The following is a 24,218-nucleotide window of genomic DNA, read 5'->3' on the forward strand; positions in this document are numbered from 1 at the left end:
TGTTAATAAATTTTATCGGTACGGCGAGATATTGAAAAAAATTCGAATGACCATGTCGTACTTCTTTGAACAATTTTGATCTACAATCGTAAGCTACAATCATTCGATGAAATACGAAAGTTATTTCTTCTTCTGCCTATATCAAAGGCTTTTCATTATTATACAAAATCACGTATCCGCGTTAAGCTTTTTATTTATCTATATTCATTCGAAAAATTCTCTGTTTTAATAATACCATGAATTAAAATGCTTCTTAACTTAGCAACGTTCTAAATTAATGTCTACAGGCAACCATCGCCAGGGTCCGGCACAACCGGCACATCCACGGTTTCTTCGAGTGCCCCCGATGGAGAAAATGGCCAGAGCATCAGCTTGTACCCAGTGGGAAGCGTGGGTCCAACATCAACGAACCCAACAACTGCTGCACCAATCACAACCACAGCAACGATATCCTTGACCACCCCTGGACCCAGGACCCAAGAACCTGGGCCAAGCATCACAAGAAGCGTATCAGCACCCACTGCACCCAGACCAGTCGTTCAGCTGGCCAGCACTTCCAGCAATCCTGGCACACAGAAACACAGATTGAGGAGGACTATGAGTCGCACCGAGGCTATCAGGAAGTCAGTTTAATTTATTTAACATATTTCTCAATATATTCGCTATCAGCTTCACACGTGTGAGAGGCGTTCTCAAATTAATTTAGATTTAATTTTATGCCGATCCGATTAACCGTGCTTTCCATTAATTTCTTAATTTCATTACATAAGTACACAATTAATATTCAGTTTCTTGGAACTTGGCAAGTGGAACATGGAAGTTCGTTTATTGCATGAAAATGGTATGAGATGATTATAATCGTTTGTTTTTTGAAAATTGAATATTAATTGTGTACTTATGTAATGAAATTAAGAACTAATCGGAACTTGCGTAAGTTCGTTTAGTGCAAGAGGATGATAAAAAGAAGACTTCTAAGGGTTTAACATAACACTGTTCTGTTCAATTTATGGAGTTCATCAACGCACCTCATGCTCAATTCATTTTGATTAAAGTAATATAAATCGCAAGTAGTTACTATCTTTTTCTTAATATATCGCCTATAATCGCTTTAATCATTATAATACTATATACATTATAATCGACGCTGAAGTTATAAATTGAGTTTTATAATTTTCAAAAAAGATTGCTTTCTTTTGCAAAGATTCTGTATCAGATATATACATTTTTAATATGTTATAACAATATATATTATATTACGAAATATATTCTATCAAATTCGCTATGGTAGCAAACATACCAATTATTTAAGATTGAATTCAATTCTCGATCGACCATTACTTCGACGTAAATTCTATCAGAATTCCAAGTGATCTAATACATCCAATGTACCATCCACGTAGTAGTTCACAGACATTCTTACTACATTAATCGAATTCGTGTGTAACGTTCGTTGTTCTCCTTTTTATTACGTGGTAGAAGAACGTGGATGGAACGCGCGGTGTAAATACATTTTGTTGAACGAATAACTCGAACGGTGCTTTATTTTCTGTTTCAGCTACATCAGACGCGAAACAGCACAATTCTTCGGCGTGGACGAGGAGTCCGAGGCTGTGGAGAGACAAAGATGGTTGGATCGAAGACGAAGAATGGCATCGAGGAAATACGGTGCCCTTGTTCCGGAACACAGACCGCCGGATCCTGATATTACCAGGGACGTGCCAGATACTACCGAGGTGCCAGAAGTAAGTCAGCAGGTTATTAATACGTGAAAGTTGAAAAAACTTTACAGAAGTTACGTCAGGCATGTACAAAGAAAAATAGTAGAAAAATAGTATACCTGGAATGAAAATGAAAAACTCCCAATATCGATTAAGTATTTTTATTCTACTCCTTGTCATTTAACAAGAAGAAGTAATACGATGTGAGTGAAAAGCAAATGTGCACCTTGAAGACACAAGGTTTGTTCAAAACCTCCTACACATACCGTGACTAGGAAAGGTATTTGTACATCGTTAATATATCACAGCATTTGTATACTTATATTGATTAAGTTTAAGTATGTCAAGCTTGATATCATTTTGTAATACTTTCGTACAAGTACGAAAATTCAATGCTATAAAAATTGAATGTGGAACCTGATAAAAAAGTTCTCCATTGGAAAACAAGAATATGTACAGATTACTTTTCATAGCCGCTACTGTGTATCGCAATAATAATCGAAAAGTGATTGAAAAGATATAAAGTACGTAGTAAGTCAATATTACCCGAACTTCATTTTTCCCACATTTTTGTCTATATTTCGTTTATATTCGATCCATATACGTATTTCGCACAACGCGTCTCACTTGTGTATCGCTTGGCTGTCAAAAGAAGAAGAACGAAAGCCATTCCGGTGCCCGGCGGTTATGGCGCAATACATAATAACACGCCAGTAACGACGACAGGTGTCGCGATTAATCAATTTTCACGTTTACTCTATGTGACATTTTTCGATAAATGCCACGAGCTCTTAAAATTCTAGTCTCCTTTTTCTAACATGCTGTATCTATTTGATTTACAGTATTTATCTTTCTGTGATTTTTGTTGTTATATACAAAGGTTTATAAATTTGCGACCCAAATGAACGTAACAAATCCGGAGATGCAGATTTTAATAAAATTACTATTCATATTCTTTCCTTTCCTTGTAATTCCTTTTTCGTACGTTCCTTAATTCTTCTTCTTGAAATTATGCTTCGTTTATATTAAAGAAAAGAAATGCCAATCTTTAGAACTACGTTAATGCATAATATCTTTAATGCAATTGAAATTTATCAAAGCGCATATTCGAGGAAAATTGACCAAAGGACAAAGAACTATCTTAATTTATATTATTTCTACTGCAACTGTCGATAAAATTCATCAAAGGACTTATAAGCGTTTCGTGGTATATCCGATACTCATATACATAAAACTCAACGATGGTTAATTCGTCGTAGGCGCGTTTATCGGTATAAAATTATTTCCATTAAAAGTTTTTCGCGACGAAGGCACGACGTACTTGGTCAAGTCGTGTAATCTAAAAGGAAACTCTGTTCACTTTTTGCGACATACAATTTCTGGTGTTCTGCGAAGATAAGAAAGTTTCGTTCACGGTCCTCGCGAAACTGTGTCAACCGAAATATATCGAGCATATTTTTTCCTCGACACCAGATAAAAATACAGAGCGTCGCGAATTCTCTTTATCGAACGTACGAAGGGATATGGTATCGATCGCGTTCCCTCAAAGGAACCACTTTGCTCTTCCGTTCCGCCGATTTTCATTAATGAATTCGTTTAATTGTATTTAATTTCCTTAATGAAAAGCGGAGTTTCTCTTTACTTGCTCGCAGAATTTTAATTAACACGCTTCCTCAAACCTTTATCCTTGGCTGGTCCTGTTAAAACCACTCGTGTAACTCTTTAGCGGATAACATTTCCCGTGGAAATAATAAGTGCTCTTATTTAGGGTGTTACATTGAGGAGATGGCAGCAACCAGTCAGACGAAAAGATTCTGTGGCCAGAATGACACTTTCGGGGCTTCATTACGTCGTCGAGGTGAGTTCTTTTTCATTTTCTTCATTACATTTTCCATCAGCAATGACAAACACATGCGAGAATATTCCAGTTCGAAACGGGCTAAAATTTTGAAACTCCCTCCATCCTTCCAAGTTTCATTCGTAATAAATGACATTTCTAAATAGCAATACAAATTTCTTTCAGCGAGGATTTCGAATTTCTGCTTTGCACGGTGTTTTTTAGGAACGACTATAAATATGCTGCCTTAATTTAAAAATCTATATTTTAGCTTAAATTATGCATCAACGAAATTTTTGCAAGAAAATCAATAACACGGGTGATTCGTGTGGTCACCGTGTAATATAGACAACTAATCAACCTTGTCTAAATAGAACAAAAAAAAAAAAAAAAAAATGCCGAAAGAAATGAAGCGAGTTTCTAATATTATCTTCTGTGTCTTCGTATATTCTTATATATTTTTGCTTATAAATCTTTTATAAATCTTTGGAAAAACCATGCATATAAATCATGGTTACGCGTTAATAGGAAAAGAGGAGCCTCCGTCGAGAAAAGAGAAACGTCGCGACGCACAGCGTCGGGAGAGCTTTCTCCAATAGGAAACGACATATCGAATCGTTCGCGTATTTCATTTCCTGTTATTACCAATGGGAATCATGGCAAACGAGTAAACCAGTTAATTCAGCGTTTCGTTATCATCAACCGACGCACTGTTCGGCCGCGAAACAGGACCAAGTTTCCTTCGAGGCAGGTTGTGTGTTTCAACGGAAGTCTGCGCGATCATTAAGCTAACGAGCTAACGGTAACCCTCTTCCGATTATGCCGGTTCTCGAACATCTTCTAACGCGTTGGATTGACTTTGATATCTGGCGAATTTGCACCAGTCAGTTGCTAATTTCGAAGGTGCGTTAATTACCGATCGTCGATCTACTTTTCATTCAAGAAATCTCGTTTACTTCCGCGTGAAATTTCATTTAACGCGATGTTTCACATTTTTACTATTCATTTTAGTCTTTTTCTCTCCCTCTCTCTTTTCTCTCTCTAACTCGCAGAGCAGTGAAATTTTTGATATGGATGGAAGCATCGTAGAATTTTCCCGTGGAATCTCGTTGAAAAGAGATTGCGAGTTTTCCAATTCAAAAAGGGATTTTTATCGATGGAATTCGATCGGAAGTGTTTGTATTGAAATTTTTGTATTCTTGAAAGTTGGACGAGATTGCGATAGGGCGAAAGTTTAGCCGGCGTGATTAAATTATAAAGTTGAATGTTTGATAAGCGTTCGTTACAATTTCAAGTTTTTTAATTAGTAAAAAATTGGACCACGATGATTTTCCTACCTCCGTTGATCGGTCGACGCGAAATTAAGGCCGAAAAAGTCAACGATCACAAGGTTTTACTTTCAGGAGGTAACGTTTAATTTCGCCGAGACTTTTCGTTCGGCTGGAACGATCATCTTTTCATCAGGAGTTTCGCTAAAAGTACACAACAAGTTTCTATTGAGTAGAACAATCTCGTTTCCCATAAGTTGCCGCTTGAATTCTCATCGTCGGGTACCGGCTGCCAACTTATTCCATATCTTCTTGCTTAATTAGTTTTTTGACTTTGTTTCGAATCCCACTTGTGATGCTTTCGCGAAGATATGAAACGGCGTGCTTTTCTTCGAGTCGAATAAAAAATGCAACTGTGCGACATTTTGAATTAACAGCAGTGCCTAGTGTCGCAAATGTATTAGGGAAATGGAATTGCAAAACAATCTGCCTAACTCCAATCTAAGAAATAGTAAAATGTCACGGTTAATAACTTTAATTCGAGTTTCTGTGATAACTCTATCGTTTTGATACAATCGTAACTTGATAGAGTTCTGTGGAACGAAAATTTGGAGAGAAATGTTCAACTTCCAGTCGAGTGTTTCGTATGAAAATTACCGATGAAGCGAACAGTTTGTAAATTATTTTCGAATAATTACTTTAATCTGTGATATTTTCGTGAAAGTTCCCTTAGGAAATCTAATATCAATTATTACCACTTTTAACTTTAATTATTAGAAATTCTAATATTAATCATTAGCAACTGCAATATCTGTTTTTATCAAGATTAACGTTAATCGCCAGAAGTTCGAACGTTAATCATTAGCAATACTAACGCTAATCGTCAGCAATATCAATTAATCTCCTTAATAGTTCTTATCATAATAAATTTAATCCTTAACGATTCCAGAAGGAATCTTCAGCAATTTTAACGTTAATCGGAAGAAAACAGGGTACAGTGTCTTTGAAACTCGGAGATAGCTACCTCCGCTATTCTTTTCCTCTCTCATCGGCTTTTAAATTTGCTGTCTAGCAAGCAGATCTCATGTCTGACTTGCAAGGGAGAATGGCACTTATGTCGCTTTACACCGTGCTGTGAGCATAAGCTTCTGTGTACAAACCCCACGGAGAAGTTTGTCAAGAATGAGCGGCCAAAGAAAGTAGATTTAAACTAGAGGCAACGACAGCATGTAAAATCCTCTTTGACACTTTACTTCCTCGGTACCATCCACGTTTTTTCTCTTTCGTATCTTCTCGAAACTTACGATTGAAACGCTATGTAATCGTCTGTATAGACGATACAAACGAATAGATATTTCTCGTTACCTATAAAATGGATGTTCTCCGTGTTTGAACAAAGAAAGAAAACTTCACTTTTGCCCACTAAGAATTTCACAGAATTTTCAGGAATAAACAGAAAATGTTATCACTAAAAACTGTTGCAAAGAAAGAAGCTCCGCAAAGTTTCGTTTGTCTTGGCGATAATCCGGGCAGCAAGTTCCTTGCAGCGTTTTAATTAATGAAAAATTACCTTCCTTTTGTGTGAGCAAGGCTGTGCGAAGGTTTCAAACGATATACGTCGCTGGTCTTTTAATCATTAAGTAAATATATCTTTAGGAAATGTTTAATTACGAGACACACTTGAACTTTCGACTTTTTATTTATAGAGGACCATTGTGTTTTAGGATTTTATTTAAAATTCTCCAGTTCTATCGTCATTCTGCTATTCATTTATTATTTTCTCTGGCTTGCAAATGTTTTGGAAATGCAACGATAAACAGAGCCCTGACCTAAATATTACGGAGCACGTATAGAATCGTTGAGAATGAACGAGAAAAGGGTGTCAAATATATAATATAAATCAGCTTTCTGAAATATTTAGAAACTGTATGATAGGAAACGTGAAATTAGTTTATTTAAAAATTATCCGGCAGCCGGCGAAAATATTATTATTGGTTATCGAGGAAAACCATATCCGCACAAAATGTCCCATTACTTCAAGTCAGTTAATAATTCTTGTGATAATTTTATGTATATAATTCTTACATTAAATTACTATAGAGTTATTAATTAAAATAATATAAAAGCAGAATTGACCGAAAGTAAAATATTTCTTTTCGTTTGCAATACAAATCTTGTAGCTTTTACGTACGTGATTCGCTACGACGTTTTCAGATCGGTTTCAAACTTTACTCGTACAATTATGATCTCGTATGCAATACTAACGAAACTTCAAAAGTTTTCTGTAAAAGGTCTCTTGATATATGGTATACATGGAGTTGCTAGAAAAAAATTAATTATCTTTTCGCAATCCTAACAAGATTTAATTCCATCTTTATCTTCATCCTCTTTCAACTTCACGATCAAACTATTCGAACGCTACCACCTTATGTAGAACATCATCGATTCTTAGGTTTCTATTGTCGTTTCAATTTCTGAATTATAATTGAAATAAAACAGAATCCCTAGGTCTGAGGTATTAACTTGTCCACACTCCTGCACCGGTCGATAATGATAATTACTCGGCCAGCTATCGTTCTTCGAAGGCACATGTTCCACAAACATACGTAATTTATATGAACATGGACCAGCGACTCATACGACCGAGAACGAGAAATCGAACGAATAAATGGCGGCACGAGCTGAAATTATTGTTCCGCCCTATCCAATTATAATTCCAATTTTCGCGAGATTTGCGGTTAAACATGAGGGATCCACGCTATAGTTGCCCCGAGCTGTCGTCTACGTTGTTCTATCAGGGTAAAAATAAAAAAGAAAAAAAGACGTGAAAATTGGGGTGGTAGGATAACGAAAACATTTTCTATGGAAACGAATATTACTATATCACTAACAAAAAGATTCTCCAATAAAGTTCACATACTTTGTACATTTTAGTGAAAATACAATCGAATAAAATAATTCAATGGAAATATAATTTCTACGATCTTCTAACATTTTAGTGTCATATAGTGTCAAATAAAATAAGTATTTTTAATAAACGTTATTGTAGAGAAATAATGCTATTCCACAAAGATATTTATGAGGAGAATTCAATGCGATTAAGTTTCCTTGATCAATTCTTCAACAAATTATTTCTCTTTTCTTTCGAGACTTTTAATTACAATTAATGATAAGTTTGTAATAGCATTTTAGAAAATATATTTCTCCCAAAATTCCCTTTTATATCCTTTTCTACGATTTTTCCAAGTATATATAGTATTATTTTGGGAAAATATGGTTAGACGAAAGGTCTGAAAATCTCCACAATTACAAGATATTACAAGATATTAATCTCTCACGTATATTATTAATAAAATTTAACGATGCAAAAAACATCTGAACGAAGTTTTAGAGAATTTTAATATCGAAAATGTTAATGGTCCAAAGAAAAGAATTTTTTATCCTGAATCTCGGATAGAATTGTAGATTCTAATGAACTTAAAATACATTTTTCCTAAGTAAAATCGTCGAGGGTCGGCTATTAATTTGCCGTACAAAAGAAAAATCCTATTAAACGGGAACAAAACCGAATTTCTGGTTATAGAACAGCGCCGCTGCGTCGTGACTTGAACCGTCGACATAAAACAAACGAGTATATCATTAAAAGAAAAGTTTATTAAAAATAGAATTTCATTATTCATTTCTCGGATGTGTTCCGATTCCAAACGTATTCAGAGGATCCCTTTCGACAGACTCGTGTCTCTTCTTCCTTCAATCGACTCTTTCCAATACTTCTTCCCTAGTTTCAGTTTCCCTAGTTAGTATTATTTTGCAAATATATCTTCAAAGAATAGGAAACATTTCAGCGGAATTAAAATGATATAAATTATAAGAAGGTTCGTACAGATGTCATAGAGAGCATTTGTTATAAAACTCTTTTGGACAAATATTCGCAAAAAAAAATCGAACGTAATTAAGTTTACTTGATCAATTCTTTAACTAATTTGTATTTTCTTCTTTCGGAAATTTTTGTAAGTTTATCGTAGCGTTTTAGAGAATATATTCCTTTCAAAATTTCCTTCCACTTTCACTTGCATGATTTTTATATGTTTATAGTATTATTCTAAATGAATACTTACAAAGAAGAGCAATTATTTCGTTACAGTTAAAATATCACGAATTATAATCCGGATTGCATAAATGTCGCAAAGAGTATGTGTAATCGACGATGTTTTCAATTCATCCTGGGAAAGAAAAAAGTGCATTTTACGCTGGACAGAATCTTTTTTTTTTTTGCCTTCGTTAAAAGTGAGATTCGTTCGATGTGACACCCTTCTCTTCGTCTTTCGAACCAGACGCGAGAGTGACGATTTAATGGAAGATATAATAGCTCGTCGACGACTCATGGAAGTTACAGACGACTTTATTACACGCTGATGGCTTAATTGTTGTCGTATGAACTTTCATCTTGTAATACATTACGAACTTACTCGACAAAGAAATATCATATTGCTGTTGTCACTTTTCAACAAGCACTGAATATGTCTATTAAAAGAAGCAATGGGACTCAAATTAAAAAGGTACGAACAGATAAAAACTAAAATAAAATGCTGGGCGCGCCCCATTTTTGCTAATTGAGAAGAATGCAAACGGGGAAATTGCGCGATACAATCGAGTCCACGTATGTAGAAATCTTGCATAATTACGAGATTATTGTTTGTCCGGGGCCATCCTGTTGCAGCGGCCTAAATAAATGTAGATTCGCCGTTGTAATTTCGACTAGAGAGGAAATTGATTCCAGACAGAATTCAGCTATTGTTCCTGCATTTGAATGCGCCCATTGTAGCGACGTTCTGTCTGTTCCCTTCGATCACGTACCTCCCAATGTCGCTCTTTATTACCTGTTCTTTGTTCTTGCCGCTTCCCCTCTCATAATGCTCGAACGCCGAACCCTAACGCAAATGTTTTATGAAGACAAAACAAAACAAAAAAAATGGAGGATTTTAGCTCGGGGCGCAATAAACGCTGGAACTTTGCGTACGATTCCTAATTTCGTCGGAATTCCGATTTTCCGATAGCGAAAGTGGTTTTCTCGAGGAAAGTATTTCTACTATGTTTGGCGAAAAGATTTTTACGGGAAGAATGTAGGACTACAAATAGAATTATAAGAATGTACATTTCAGTTTCATTTCAAGCATTTCGTGAATTTTGTCCTCTTCTTAACCATTGAGGTAATTTTAACGCAAGATTGACTGAGAATTCTGCTAATGCTAAGTAAATTGAGTACCTGTCTTTTTAGATAAAAATTAAAGCCTCCGGGAGAAAGGTTACGCGATGGGTTAAAAATTTTGCAGGATTTTTGCCTCTAAATGTAGATACAATTTCTTGAATTCGTCTACTCGATATGTTCAGTAACTTATTAAAAGTCACTGAATTTGCTATTGTAAATGTCTAAGTAGAGAAAATGAATAGGAAAATGAAGATGAAAATGAATCAAAAGGAATAACAGGATAAAAAATGCGGTTTTACGGAGCCATTTTGTCGAGAAACAGTACTTCGTTTGTCGATCAGTCTGAACAATAATTCATCTGAATAAGCAATTCCGAGAGAACGGCAGTAAATATTTATCAAGAGTCAGGCACGAGAAAGTCAGAGGTAAAAGAAAATAGGGAAATTGTTCCAAGATAAAGGAGAGAATGATCCCGCTTATGAAGCTGAAATTCATTAACATTTGCTTCTTCTGGTAATGGAATCTTATTTTTAAAATAAAAATGCAATCCTAACGCTGTGCATTAAAAACATTCGTTTCAAATTGTTGTTCAAACAGAATATTATTTTCATTTAGTATTGAATATAGAAATCTGTATTTTCTTTTTCTTTCAGTCGGTAAAAAGGAAAGTATAATCTTTCTTTGATCTTTTGATTATAAATATCCTTGCGAATGTAAAATAAGCAAACGAAGCAGTTTAAAAGTAACGTAAGGTTTTAAAAATTGTAGAAACGAAATGAGGCGAAAGCTGCAAAATAAAAATCCATGGAAACGAAACTAATCTTTCCAGTTGCTGGCTAACAATCAAAATCGGAAACGAATATACGACCAGTGTGTTTTATTTTTACCAATGATTTTCAAGCGCAAAAAATCATGCAACCCCCAAAAGAAGAAAACTTCAAACGAATGACCAGTCGAAAAAGCAAAGTTTGACGAGTGTATCGGAAATAATTCGCGTGTACAACAATCGATTCGTGTTTCACAGATTGAAAAAAAAAGCGGAAGCGGAATGGAGGCGATTCTTGAGACAACAGGGAATAGGTAGTTTGGAGCGTTACTCTTTTCTAGGTCACGCGTAAAATATTCTAATGGACCTTTGCGTATACAAACGGCACACTTTTCTCGGCTTGAACAGCCCCGGCGAGAGAGAGAGAGAGAGAGAGAGAAAGACGCGGCAGTCGTTGTCCAGTTTGTTCCAGGCAGTAGTCTAGAACTAAGTGGCAAGTTTTGAAATACGATTGACGGCAGTTTCTGTATAACTTTAGTAGACCAAACTTCCGGTGGACAATGTTTCCCACACGGAAACGGGTTCGTATGCGCAACGCGTTTTCTCTGTTTGCCACGAAGAAACCTAAGTCGCCTAGCCTGTTGTTCTCACGCTAATATTTGAATTTTCTGCTAAACACCAAAGACACGGCGAAAGTTAGAATCAGTAGGAAGTGGGAAAGTGGTGGTCAGTTAATGAATATGTCATAGAAAAGGGTGTAACGTGAAGTTTCGAAAGGGTCGAATGGTCGCTAATTCGTGCAACTGAAAATTCATGAAATTTTTTGTAGTAGTTACCATGTACGGTTACTACAAGTTAGTAGAATTGAATTTTCATGGTTTTTTTAATAACAGTTAGAATGTAGTTAATAGAAATTAATAAAATTGAAATTTCATAGGGCGCTTTTATAGTAAGTTGAATGTATAGTTAAGAGAATTGAAATTTCATGGGGTGTTTCTGTAGTAGGTACAATGTATAGTTAACAGAATTGAAATTTCATGGGGTGTTTCTATAGTAGGTTGAACGTATAGTTAATAGAATTGAAACGTAACGGGATTTTCTTATGGTAGGTACAGTCTTAGGTAGTGTACAGTCAAAAAAATTGACATTTCTTGTGGTGCTTTATAGTAAGTACTATGCGCATTTAAGAGGAGTAGAATTTGACTATATTAAAGTGTTTTTTATGTATAGAACAATATAAGAATACAAGTCGACAACAGAAAACCATTACGTTTCATTCCTAACCCCAATCAGAGTTACTCTATCGTGCACATTTATAGCGGCTCACGAAATTATTCGAAATTACACAGAATTCTTTATGGATAAATTTACGTACATTATACGAAACGGTTTGAAGTTTCGTTAGCATTGTAATGAGACGCAACTACCCTAATTATAATGATAAAATTTGAAACGAATTCGAAAATGTATACAGAAGTTATAAGACATTATGCCTTAAATTAGTCTCTCATTGCTATTTCATTAAATATCGTAGCTTATTAATATAACGAATAATTGACTGTTCAAATACTATGACGATCTTTTCGAAGTGTATGCTTCCAATAAATATTTTACAACCTTTATATACATTTTCAGATCCGTTTCAATTTTGTCTGATAGATTCACGAGTACCGTCTTGTTACAGTGCTAACGAAACTTCATTATGTTTCGTATACATAAAAAGTGCCTGAAAATGTTCTAATTATAAGCAATTACTACATCCAAATAATTCGTCGATTTTAGCTGCAGATAAATCACACGGTTTAGAAGAAAATTTATAATGAAGAAGAAAATGCCTTGGAATCGAACCAAAAAAGCGACTAGATGGAAGCAGGGCACACAAATATCCTATTCAATTTTCCGTGACACGATTACCAGCCACGTCACGCTGACGTTTCCCGATGTATCGCGAGAGAATATAATACTCGCGGGTCAGACAGCGAGCGCAACAAAGAGAGATAACTGCGATCAAATCGATCCGGTCAGACAGTTCGATTTCCCTGGTTGAGCGTCGCCGACGCGTGCACTCGTTATGAACGCTCGGCCAATTCTCCGTGTGTTTCGCAATAATGAAAGTATAAATATTCAGACAGAGGCGAAACGCTGTGGCGTAGCCCCAACGTCGAATCGATACAATTCATTACGATATCTCACGTTGATCCCGGTTACGCTCGATGCCACGCACGTAAATGCGTAGACGCGGAGCCGGAGATATCGGGCCGTGTCTATCGAGTCGCATGCACATGCATTTAAATTGCCGAAATTATAGTATCGGGGCGGGAAGCGGAATACGAGAGCGGATCGTTCGGATCTTACCCACGTTTCGGCAGGGAGAAACTGCCTGGCAAAATATTGAAATATTTTACACCGCGTGAAACATCCGATGGAACAACGCTTCCGCTTCGATTTTTCCGTGTAATTTGCGCTATGTCGATGAATATTGGTTTTAATAATTGGATTGGATGCTGGCTTCTACTTTTTGGGGGCAGTTTCGGAAAGGAAATGCGCAGTTTAGTTATCGGATTGTGTGATTAAGCGCTAAGCGATGAAATAACACGTGGAAGATTTGTGAAAATCCGGGCTTACTGATGAATAGTAAATCTGAATGATTTGTGGCTTTCTCAGGAATGAATCATCAATCAGAACTGATCTCAGAAATGAATCAGAACTGATCGTCTTGGCTCTTTGTGAACTTTTTAATTTCATCGCATAGGTACACGATTAACGTTTAACATTCGAGAAACAGATGACTTACTTCTATAAGTTTTCTTATCCCAGGAAGATGATATAAGTAGTAGTAGACTAGATATAGAATAAGATTTATAAAAACGATATTTCTTTTGTGGTATAATACTTATGATTATATTTTTGAATTTATACAATTGATCAATGTAACTTCTGTATTGTTTTGTCAAAGTAAAAACAATTTACTATATTAGAAGATATATGTATCTATCTTTGATAGAAAAAGATCTCTGGTATCAGAAGAAAATAAAAATATATACATAGATTATCATAGTGCTGTGAATACTACAATTTTTCAACGTATTTTTAAGAACAAAAATCATGTTGGTTTGTCGAGTAACCAAAGGTTTCTCACTAAGCCGAACCCGAAATCTTCACGACTTTTGCTCTCCATCCGCGCCTATGATTTTTGAAAAATCTGGAAATATTCCGCATGCGTTTCCAAACTTTTCGAAATGGATGAATTTATTTTAGTTCCTGCATATAAAACGTATCGTTTTTTTACAGTAAATGTTTAAAAAAATACTCGAGAACGTATATTTCTGATTCAAATAATTCCTACGTGATTTTATTCTACTCTCGTCGATGATTTTCGTCGCTGATTTATACAAAAACTGATTATCATCAATTCCGATGGAATACAGACGTTCTTTGAAAAATTTTACAATATGCTGTTCGCTATATCTTTTTTAAATAACGCACAATTGTAAAATGGCCAATGCAATAGCATTCACCTGTCTATTATACAAACTACTAATAATGAACGAAATTTTACAAGACACGTTGTTACAAATTATCTATTTAATAGTAACTTAATATTAAAACCACTTGCGATTAAAGTTTAACATTTGACCAAAACAATTTGAGAATGCAAATTATGAAAAAATACATAATACAACATTTCGAAGTTTCTAGCAATATTCGTTCGTACATCTACAACATTTCTATAAAAATTTATATACGGTAGTTTCCTTGTGCGCATTCACGTGCAAATCTCAAATTTTGAAAACAAAAAGCACACGCACATTTTGATATGCATCGACGAACATTTTCAGCAAAAATCCCATCGATCCTGAACGGAAGTGACGCGAGCTTCCGAGCGTTTTTTTTTTTTTTGCCAAACTCCGACCACGAGCAACAGAATTACAAATATCCTGGAACCACCATGGATCCCTCGATCGAACGTCGATCCGAGTAAAACTTGGAAGAATCGTTGCCTCTCGATAAGGGCGACGATAAATCAATATTATCCATGCAAAATCGTGATACATTTATCCCGGATATTTCCAAGAAAATCGCATTCGAAGCAAGTAGGGGGACCAAGCAGCGCTCATAACGTTGGCTTGTGATTAAGGTAACGCCAATGTTAGTTAATAACGGGTTTATTAGGTTCTCGCTAATAAATGGTCCCGTGGTCTCCTTATTACATCGCTGCGAACCCGGGTGCGCGATATAAATTTTAATAAAAACGCGCGTTATATCCAGCTACTATATCCTTCTTTGTGTCCGTATGTTTGCATACCAGTGCATGCAATACACACAAATTCTCGCGCATGTACACGCATAAGCCGTGCAACATGAGCTGGCGCACATTGCGATACGTAGAGTGCAATTAATTCGTTTGCCTTCAGGAAACGCATAAAGAGCAGGTCCGCGTTTTGGTTACCTGGATAATCCGCTTGCAGATTTAAGACTCTTAATTGAACCGTTCCTGTCAGATGCAGAGAAAACGGTCAACCCTTATTATGAAAACGTGTTTTTGTTGCACCACTGATTGGAATTGAGCGCAGAGATGACATTTATGAGACGTTGCGTAACGGAGTTTCACGTATTTCCTGCGAACGAGGTTGTGATTATTGGAGAATCATAGGCAGACAATTGTAACACTTTACCGAAGGTTTTATTTTGTGGATAAAAGTGAATGAAGGAAGTTAAGTCTGAGTTCTTTTTGGTTAATTCTTAGAGTTATTAAAGTGTTATTAACAGCTGTCAGAGAAGATGGTAGAAAACGAAAAAGATGGTTGATCGTCTTTCGTGCATTCCTATGTGTTTTATATTAATTAATATTTTGATACAGGTATTAAGAAGGATATATAGTAAATATGATTGTTGTACATAGAACGGCATATACTTACGCATACACTTAAACAGTATATAAAATAACAGTGCTTAAGCGTATGTTGTCATTTATCTGGTATAAAACATACGAAAATTGTTTGATTTGGTGGATCAATATCAACACAATCTTATTAAAATTTCTATTTGAAAGATATATTTTGGACATTAGGCTATCAAAAGTCTTTATCAATGCCTGTAAAAATATCAAAATTAAGCTATTACAATAAAAAAAATTAATATATAGGCTTAATAAATTGTTTCTACAATACTTATCCTGAACTGTTAAACGTGTGAAAGAAGAGTATTTGAACTTGTATAACGTGCAACAGCAAACATTAATTTATCAAAAATCTTTAACAAATATCAAAATTAATGTAATATAACACGGAAAAATTTATTCCTAATAAGTGGATGCTAAAATATTTATCGTAAACTATCAAAGACGAGAGAGGAGAATATTCAAACTTGTATAGCGTACAGTGCAAAGACAATATAAACCGAATACACTCAATTAACAAGCAAATTCATTGCATTGATCATGTCGCGTGAAAAGGTGCATTTTCAAAGCAACAAATCGTCGAACTGGGGAAAGGTCGTGTCTCAAAGGAGCGAACAAACGAAACTAAAAGCTGTGTCCCGTCATAAATTTCTCACGGCGCAGTTATATTTGGGCCACGCTAATTTTTCGTCCTATTCCCCATTGGTTGAATGCCGCGGATTTATTCCCGCGGAAGTTGTGAAGGATGTCGGCTTAAGAAATAAATTTAAGGCACCACTGGGTGCAGTAGGGCGCGCCCTGCTTCGGCTGAACTTTATTCCAAACTTCTCAAAAAGAGCAGGAAAAAAGGAAGGACATCGTTTTCCTTTTTTTCCTCCTCTATCCTTTGCCTCGCGACTGGTTTTGTTTTATATCTAACAGTTCGTTTAACTCGAAATTCGTCGTTACGAACTCTGCTCATTGATCTCCAGCAATTTCATAGTATGTCCTGTGAGTTATCGCAGCGCTTTGAAACCGCTAATCTCCTTTATAATAGCCAAATTACGCGTGGATCTTTTAAAGTGAATAATCTGTCATAAAATCTTTGTTGCAAATCGTTTTTACGAAGAATCTATAGAACTTTTCACCATTGATATTTCCTATGCGTATTCATCTGTGCTTTAATAATGTTGACGAACTTCTTTAAAGAGAATTTATTCGAAATAGGCTGTGGTGTAAAGCGTCGAATGTAAAGTCGATTTTGGCCGAAGATTCCTAACTGGAATACATTTGACTATCAAAGATAAGAGAATCGCAGAAAAAGATCACTAATCGGGAAAGGGCGTCTCTTTGAAATTGCACCATCACGTTTTTCGTCTTTCTCGAACCTTTCACGGATTAAAAGGATAAAAGAAGATAAAGGTTTTGAATTAATTCTGGTAGAAGTACGTGAGTCTGATATCGACACATGCACTGAAGATGTATTCAAAATTTGCGCACCGTAGAATTTTTAGAAAACACTCTGGTTCACCCTGACCTGGTGAATTTGAATTTATAAATTATTGGTTTCGGCGAAACTGCATATTTCTTCGCCATGAAACGATCAGTATCAGGGGCACGAGATAGATCAGGCCATTAGACTCGGCAAATATCCAAGAAAAGGTGCTCTAAAATGTCAATAATCGCGAGGGTATACCGTAGTTTCACGAAAACTCCATTGTTTTCCCAAATTCCCGATCGTTCGAGTTTCGTCGCGAAACTTATACCATCGTTAAATCGTCGCCAAGCGATACTGGAAAGGAACGTGTTCCGGAAATAAAATTATATTGGTGCACTAGCGTTCTATACCTTTATTCCCTCGAGGTAGAAATGGAAAGATACATAGTGGAATATCGAACGATATCAATTATTATCAGCACTATTATTATCTCGTTATTAATCAGTCGGCAGTAACTTGAAGCAATTTGTCTGGGAATTTCGATGATAACGCATTTAATTTCACCTATTGTGGAAATAGATAGAGTGAAAATAGAGATGTACGGCAAGCTTTTGGCACGTTGTTAAAGACGTAATTAATTTAAAAAGAACAAACAGTATATTGCTTTGTTATTCGACATGTCATTTTATTCAAATACAATTTTTCGAATATTATGGTGTTTCGTGCCACTTTCGTTTACACTGGAAAAGTATGGTCAAACAAAGTTCCAATCTAACGAGTTTTTGGGAGACACGAGCAAAGTATAACGTCGTAGTACGTATATAGTTATAAAACAAACGTTTCCCGATGTAGATATACGGAACACGTAGATTATACAGAGTTTAACAATAGATCTAGCTAGCCTACAGAACGCTTTCCGAAGCGGTATTGTATAATTGAAAGCAAACACGGCCGAACGATCAATAGAGTAATTAAACTGCGAAATGAATAATTAGCTGTGTGCTGTATTACGGCTAGCTTACACAACATTTTGGAATTTCTAAAACGCTTGCTTGTTACTCGAGCGTTTATAAAAATCATGTTAACGACCGTGATTTTCGATAATCTTATTTATTTTTTAGAATTCGAATTTTGTAAATAGCAATTCTCTGTCGTAAGTCGTTTTAGCTTTGTTACTAACTTATTTTGTATTTAGAATTTCGTTAAAAGTATTTTGGTAGAAATTTCCTTTTCTCAAACTCGAAAGCCATTTTCTTGAAATTCTCAGCTGTCACAAATAGAATATTAGTTAAGAAGATAGACAGATCAATAAAACGCCAATGTAATTTTTACAATTAGGGAACAATACTTAATTAAAAATATATAACGAAAAACGACCGGATATTTGTGATCTTTAAAGTTCAGTTAGCTTTTATCTGTGTGTTTTTTTCTCTTTTTCTCTAATGACAAAAAAATAAGTTATTCTTAAACAAATATGACACGTTTGTACAGCGAAAGGCACGAAGGATGCGCCATTATGAAAATTTTATTATGCTTGAGCGTTTCGCCCAGAGAAAACACTAAAGTAGGTGGAATTTTTAAAAAGTTGCTGATTCAGCAGAACGATGTTCCCTATTAACTTTTCACAGACCGTAGAAGTTAATATGAACGCGTTCGTACAACAATCGACGACTACTGGCGAGTGTATATAGGTGTGTTACAGCTTAGAGGCTTGTTTAACCATTTATTAAAAAGTCTGCTGGCTACGTGTTTCAGTGGACGTCGTCCGGCCTTTTCATTCCACCAGTAAGCAATTTATTATCTGGCTGCTCATTTAAATTCGAACTTTTTAAAATTCGTGTTTTTGTCCGGAGTAATACCATTTCCTGTGTTAGATTGTGCTAGATTGTACAATGTTGTTGCTTTAATTGTTGTTTCAAACCGGATAACATTAATTAATTTGACAAATTTGTGAGTAAAATTGGTCTCTTACAGAAATATCCGTATGCTTTCAAACATCAAAACAAAACGTACAATGTTACCATATGCCATACAATCTTTGAAAACTCGTAACAAAATTCTTTAAATACAAACGTATGCATCGTTTTCTCTATTTATTCTATTGCCTCTGTAATTTTCCATTGAACTCAATTTGTCAAATGTTTTACGATTGGAAATTATACAACAATTTATTATTTGCATATTCCTAATATAATGTAATATCAGCATATATATATTATTAAATAGCGAATGAACTATTCTATAATAGCAATTTAATATTAATTTAACATTAATCTAATATTAATTTAATATTAGCTTCAAACCTGTTACTGTTCTACTATATTAAATATAATTGTAATTTGACACCCTCTGAGAAATAAATTAGATACCGAAGAAGCAGATTTATAATTAAAATTAAAGAAAGGTATCTTCGATAATTTGCTGATTGAAAAACCAGACATTTCACATTCTACTCGTTGATTTGATAAAATAAAGCAGCAAGATAAATGATATTTGTCGTTCTTTGATGAGTTAGGATAGTATTAAAGGCAACACTTTTTTTATTATCCGATAATAAATGAAGAATAGACAGTTAAAAATAATGAAATGAAGAAAACACAAGGTTCACTATTTGTGAGGTCACGCTGAAGCTTCGAATTTACAACTGAAGCGATGCAATAATACGTCTCCATAAACAAGGATTTGCATCGCAATACAATCGTTTCATCCACGACAAATTCCAGAGAACTTACTGCAGCTGAAATTTATTCGACAACGTTACAAATACAAAACGTCATACTGACTTCGGTTTACTTTTTAGATTATAAATTCCATAGCTATTGTAGATTTTAACGAGAAAAAGTACAGTCTCGTTTCAGCTGTCAAATCTTTTTGATGTGAAATTCTACGACCCTTTTGAAACAACATATTCCAAAATAATTTTTACGCACGTTGCTGGTTATGCTTGAAAAGCGTCTCCTTTCTATTATATCGTTAACAAAATAGGTTCACTGTTAAGTTTTCCAAAAGTCAAAAAATCAATGAAAAGCGGATCAATTCGACGACAGAGGGGTTCAATTGAAACCCAACGTAAATTTTATAACGACCAGAATCTACATTCATCAAATTGAAACTACGATCTCTACCACTCGTTATTTCGCTTTAGAGTAAAAAGTTAATAAAACAAAACCAAATAAAGAAGAGAGCAGAAATGAAATACACACCGATCGGATATTTATTTCAGCCAACGAAACGGACTAATAAACGAAAGCTCTGGCTTTTTTCGCGAGGGGTGCGTGTCCTTTGGATATACGGCATCTGCTTAATTGCGAGCAAGAACCGACCGGTAGGGCAATTAACGGTCCGGGGACAGCCGCGATCACGACAATATAAAATCCCATCAGATGGGCTCGATACGGTGCGATAAACATGGAGAATGTTAATTTCGGCATGTCGGGCACGAAATTAAATTCCATTCGATTTTACAGCCTTTTCCATTCGATCAGATTCCACCGTTCTCCCATGTTTGTCGATGTTACGTAAATTCTGGCTTCTTTCGTTCGTCACTCCGTCCCTTGTATTTTTCCTTCCCGTCCATCCACCCACTCACTCGTATTAGCTTGTTCACGTTGCAGTGTTTGTTTGTCGTTTAAGTTTGTTGATTACTCTGCCGATGTGTTCGGTCTTCTCCTCGTCCCAACTGGAATTTCACGACCAGGACGAATTCCTGATTACGAAGTTGAACTCCAGTTGTCTGTTAATGTTAAATTCCAATTCACTCGTGAACGACGCTTTTGCGTTTCCTTTTTTGTTTTTTTGTTTTTTTTTTTTAATCTGGAAGTGGAACTGCAGGAGATTAAAAAGTTGCAGGTTTCATGGAAATCTAGTTAGTAATTAATGGCTTTGTTGGTAAATTACTTATTTTAATAGCTTTTTTCTACTGTGTGTTTAAAATCCCATAAACGTTTTAAGGTAATTAGTGACCACGATAAGAGTCTTTGGCGAGATAGAACGTATCTATAATAGGTTGTGTAAACGACTATCTGTCAGAAAATCATTTGCCGTAGTCTTCTTTCTGTGGCATTGATTAGTTGAGCAGATTAAAGTTAAATCATGCCTTTTAATATTGCATTTAGATAATATTACATTCGGGTGATTAAGATATGTTCGATAGAGCATAGTATGCCGCAAGTGTCGCAGACATTGTCTTTCACCTTGTACTAGTTTTTATGTCTTTATATATTTTTAATATAACGTAGTATCATATAATATAGTATTTGCATATTTTTAATATAATGCCAGCATATTAGTATTATTATACACAACCATTCTACAACCATTAATTTAATACTAACTCCGAACCTTTCTCTATTCTGTGATATTAAATATACAGGGTGGTTGGTAACTGGTGGTACAAGCGGAAAGGGGGTGATTCTATGCGAAAAAAAGAAGTCGAAAATATAGAATAAAAATTTTTCGTTTGAAGCTTTGTTTTCGAGAAAATCGACTTTGAATTTTCACTCGGTACGCGTGCGGCACGTTATAACGAAAAATTAAAAAAAAAAAATAAAAAAAATTTTTATTCTATATTTTCGACTTCTTTTTTCGCGTAGAATCACCCCCTTTCCGCTTGTACCACCAGTTACCAACCACCCTGTATATCAATTACAATTTCGTAACTGCTGAGAAATAAATTAAATATTAACCGCTTTCGTCTGACACTATTGAATTTCCTCATATTTTCTATTTGAGCTGTTGGTCGCTAAGTGTTCAATGAGAATAAAAACTTAGTTGTTAATGAGCCATGGGAAACAATGGTCGCTGTATAACTAATTATCAAAGTTTGCTCTAGGTTCCTCTAAATGTGGGACAAAAACTGCACGTACATGAAAAGTAGATGATAACCTGGTATCCTGTATCTCATCTGCGAGTGTAACTATGCGGGTAATCGAGCGTCAACTAGGAAAATAGAATTGGAAAAAGGGAAAATAAACGGATGGTGTGAAAGAAACAAAGGACTATCAATTATACCGAGTGTGTTTCATGCTGTGGGGAATTTCATTTTTGAGGTCGTGGCAGGCTGGATTTTAATTGGAATAACGCCGCTCGCTCGGCAGTAATTCATATTAATTCCTGGACCTTAATAACCAGAGGTCCGTTGGTCGGCCTGCCGAACTGATGATATTGGATTACACCATTGATTCGTCATTAATATCGATCACCCTTGTTCCGCACGCGACACGCTTAATGAGTATTCACTAGAAGCGTCCGTTGTTCCACGATCACGTAATTAAACACAGATCTACATAATGCTATAGAAATGCTCGGAAATGCTTGTTTTACTAGGAGAACGCGGGATAGAAAAACGGCTAACCATTTGCACAGTATACCCGATGTTCTTTTCCAAATATCATTTGTTTTGGCGGTTCGTTAAACCCTCGAATCTCTAAATTATGAGAAAATGCGCTTTTTAGACAGGTGTGAGATTGATTCAATCTGAAGCTTGGAATTATTGTTAATTGCGATTTTGACTCTGGAAATGTTGTACGATCTGACTTGATGATTTACGCTGTATTTTATAAATGTTATAACCGATGCTTTAAAAAGTCCAAAATGTTGGCAAAATATGGAATATTATAAACCAGCGACGACTAGAGCGTAACTCGGATGAGACAAATTAAGGTACAAGGAATAAGACGAAGTTTTATAACGCAGTAAATAATACAAGCTTTTATTCGTGTATTTTAGGAACTTCTAAAAAGCCACCCTCGTAAATCTATAAAATCTCTATGAAAAGCTATAAGAATTGGTTATCTTGGCCACTCTGATAATTCTACTGTTAAATTAATAACTAAATGAATATAAAGTTACCAAATTCATTTTGTACGTTGTTACCTGACCAAACATTCGACAGGAAATTCCGCGAAACCAAACACTCCGACTTCCGTCGTTTCATAAAAACATCCATCATCAGAAAAATCAACGTGGAGTGGTCCAGAAGGTGTAACTAGAGAGAGTGGAAGCACGTGCAGATAGCTAAAGTGTTAGCCGAAAGTAGCGGGAGGGGGTTGAAACCGCCACGGTCGATCGAGCCGAACGCGTGAAAGAAACGACACACCGTCACGACAGATCGTTAACTTTGATAAAACATCGCGAAATGCTCCGTGAGAAGCAATTAAAATCCTAGATGCTAGGAGTGAAGAGATACAATGGCAGCGAGAAGAAAGAAATGGAAAATGCGCGAACCAAAGAGATTTCACGAGGAAACGTAACCAACGTGTGGTAGCTATTAGGCATTGCGGTTCGTCGGATTAACGTACGACGTGCGACGTGTTTTCTGATATGAATAATTGCACGATTAATTACATAAAATAATTCCCTGGATCGTTATCGGTCGCCGTAAAATAGCATTAAACCGACCCCAATCAATTGGAACGGTATTGTAGCATTGTTAACGGACGCGCCACAACCTCCAGTTTAATATTAATGAATGACGTTACGCTCCTCGAAATTAGCAGACCGCCTCTATCCCCGTAACGGTATCATAGATACACGGAATAGGTTTCTAACGGATGGCTGGGAAAACTCGGTGTTCGTATCTCGTGGTCTGCTCACTGCGAAATCGTGAGTTTCTACCTGGTTACAGAACACTAAGTAAAGGCGATAGTGTAATGTGTGGTGAAACGTTATCTACGATAGTCTATCGATGGTAATTACATATTTGCGTATTACTACATCGGTTTTCGAAGGATTGGTATTTCGAAGATGGATAATTTAATGTATGTAAACTCATTCATAAGAATTAGAACACCTGATGGGATCGTATTAAAGGCGATAATTGACCCAAATTAGCAGGCAAACGATTAATTGGTTAGAGTATTGTGTTTATGCGAGATAACGTTTCTATGTTAAACAGGCAGGAAAGATTTATGAAAGGCATTTTCATGTTCACACAATTAGGACAATTAGGTGTTGTCTTTCATACTTAAACCTTGTTAAACAAATTTGCAAGTTCGTGAAAAATTTGAATTTTGGTTTATTGCGGAGACGGAAATTCCATGCTAAATAGATTTTTCATATATTTCCTCTCTTTCATACAGATAGCAAATATTAAAAGCTCCAAT

The 24,218-nt window shown here is 35.6% G+C and overlaps 1 protein-coding gene and 1 long non-coding RNA gene across 5 annotated transcripts in view; one reads left to right on the forward strand and one right to left on the reverse strand.

Moving 5' to 3' along the window:
* LOC126873298 (inactive rhomboid protein 1) overlaps window positions 1–24,218 on the forward strand; it is a 295,589-nt gene that overhangs the window by 252,718 nt on the left and 18,653 nt on the right. For all 4 annotated transcript variants that reach the window (XM_050634017.1, XM_050634018.1, XM_050634020.1 and 1 more), the window contains exons 5-7: window positions 288–623; window positions 1,556–1,742; window positions 3,487–3,576. In XM_050634017.1, coding sequence (XP_050489974.1) covers window positions 288–623; window positions 1,556–1,742; window positions 3,487–3,576 — 613 coding nt within the window. The remainder of the gene's footprint in view (window positions 1–287; window positions 624–1,555; window positions 1,743–3,486; window positions 3,577–24,218) is intronic.
* LOC126873313 (uncharacterized) overlaps window positions 432–24,218 on the reverse strand; it is a 245,898-nt gene continuing 222,111 nt past the window's right edge. The window contains exon 5 of the long non-coding RNA XR_007692365.1: window positions 432–565. This is a non-coding gene — a long non-coding RNA (uncharacterized LOC126873313). The remainder of the gene's footprint in view (window positions 566–24,218) is intronic.

Source organism: Bombus huntii, chromosome 14 (assembly GCF_024542735.1).
Source record: "Bombus huntii isolate Logan2020A chromosome 14, iyBomHunt1.1, whole genome shotgun sequence".
NCBI lineage: Eukaryota > Metazoa > Arthropoda > Insecta > Hymenoptera > Apidae > Bombus > Bombus huntii.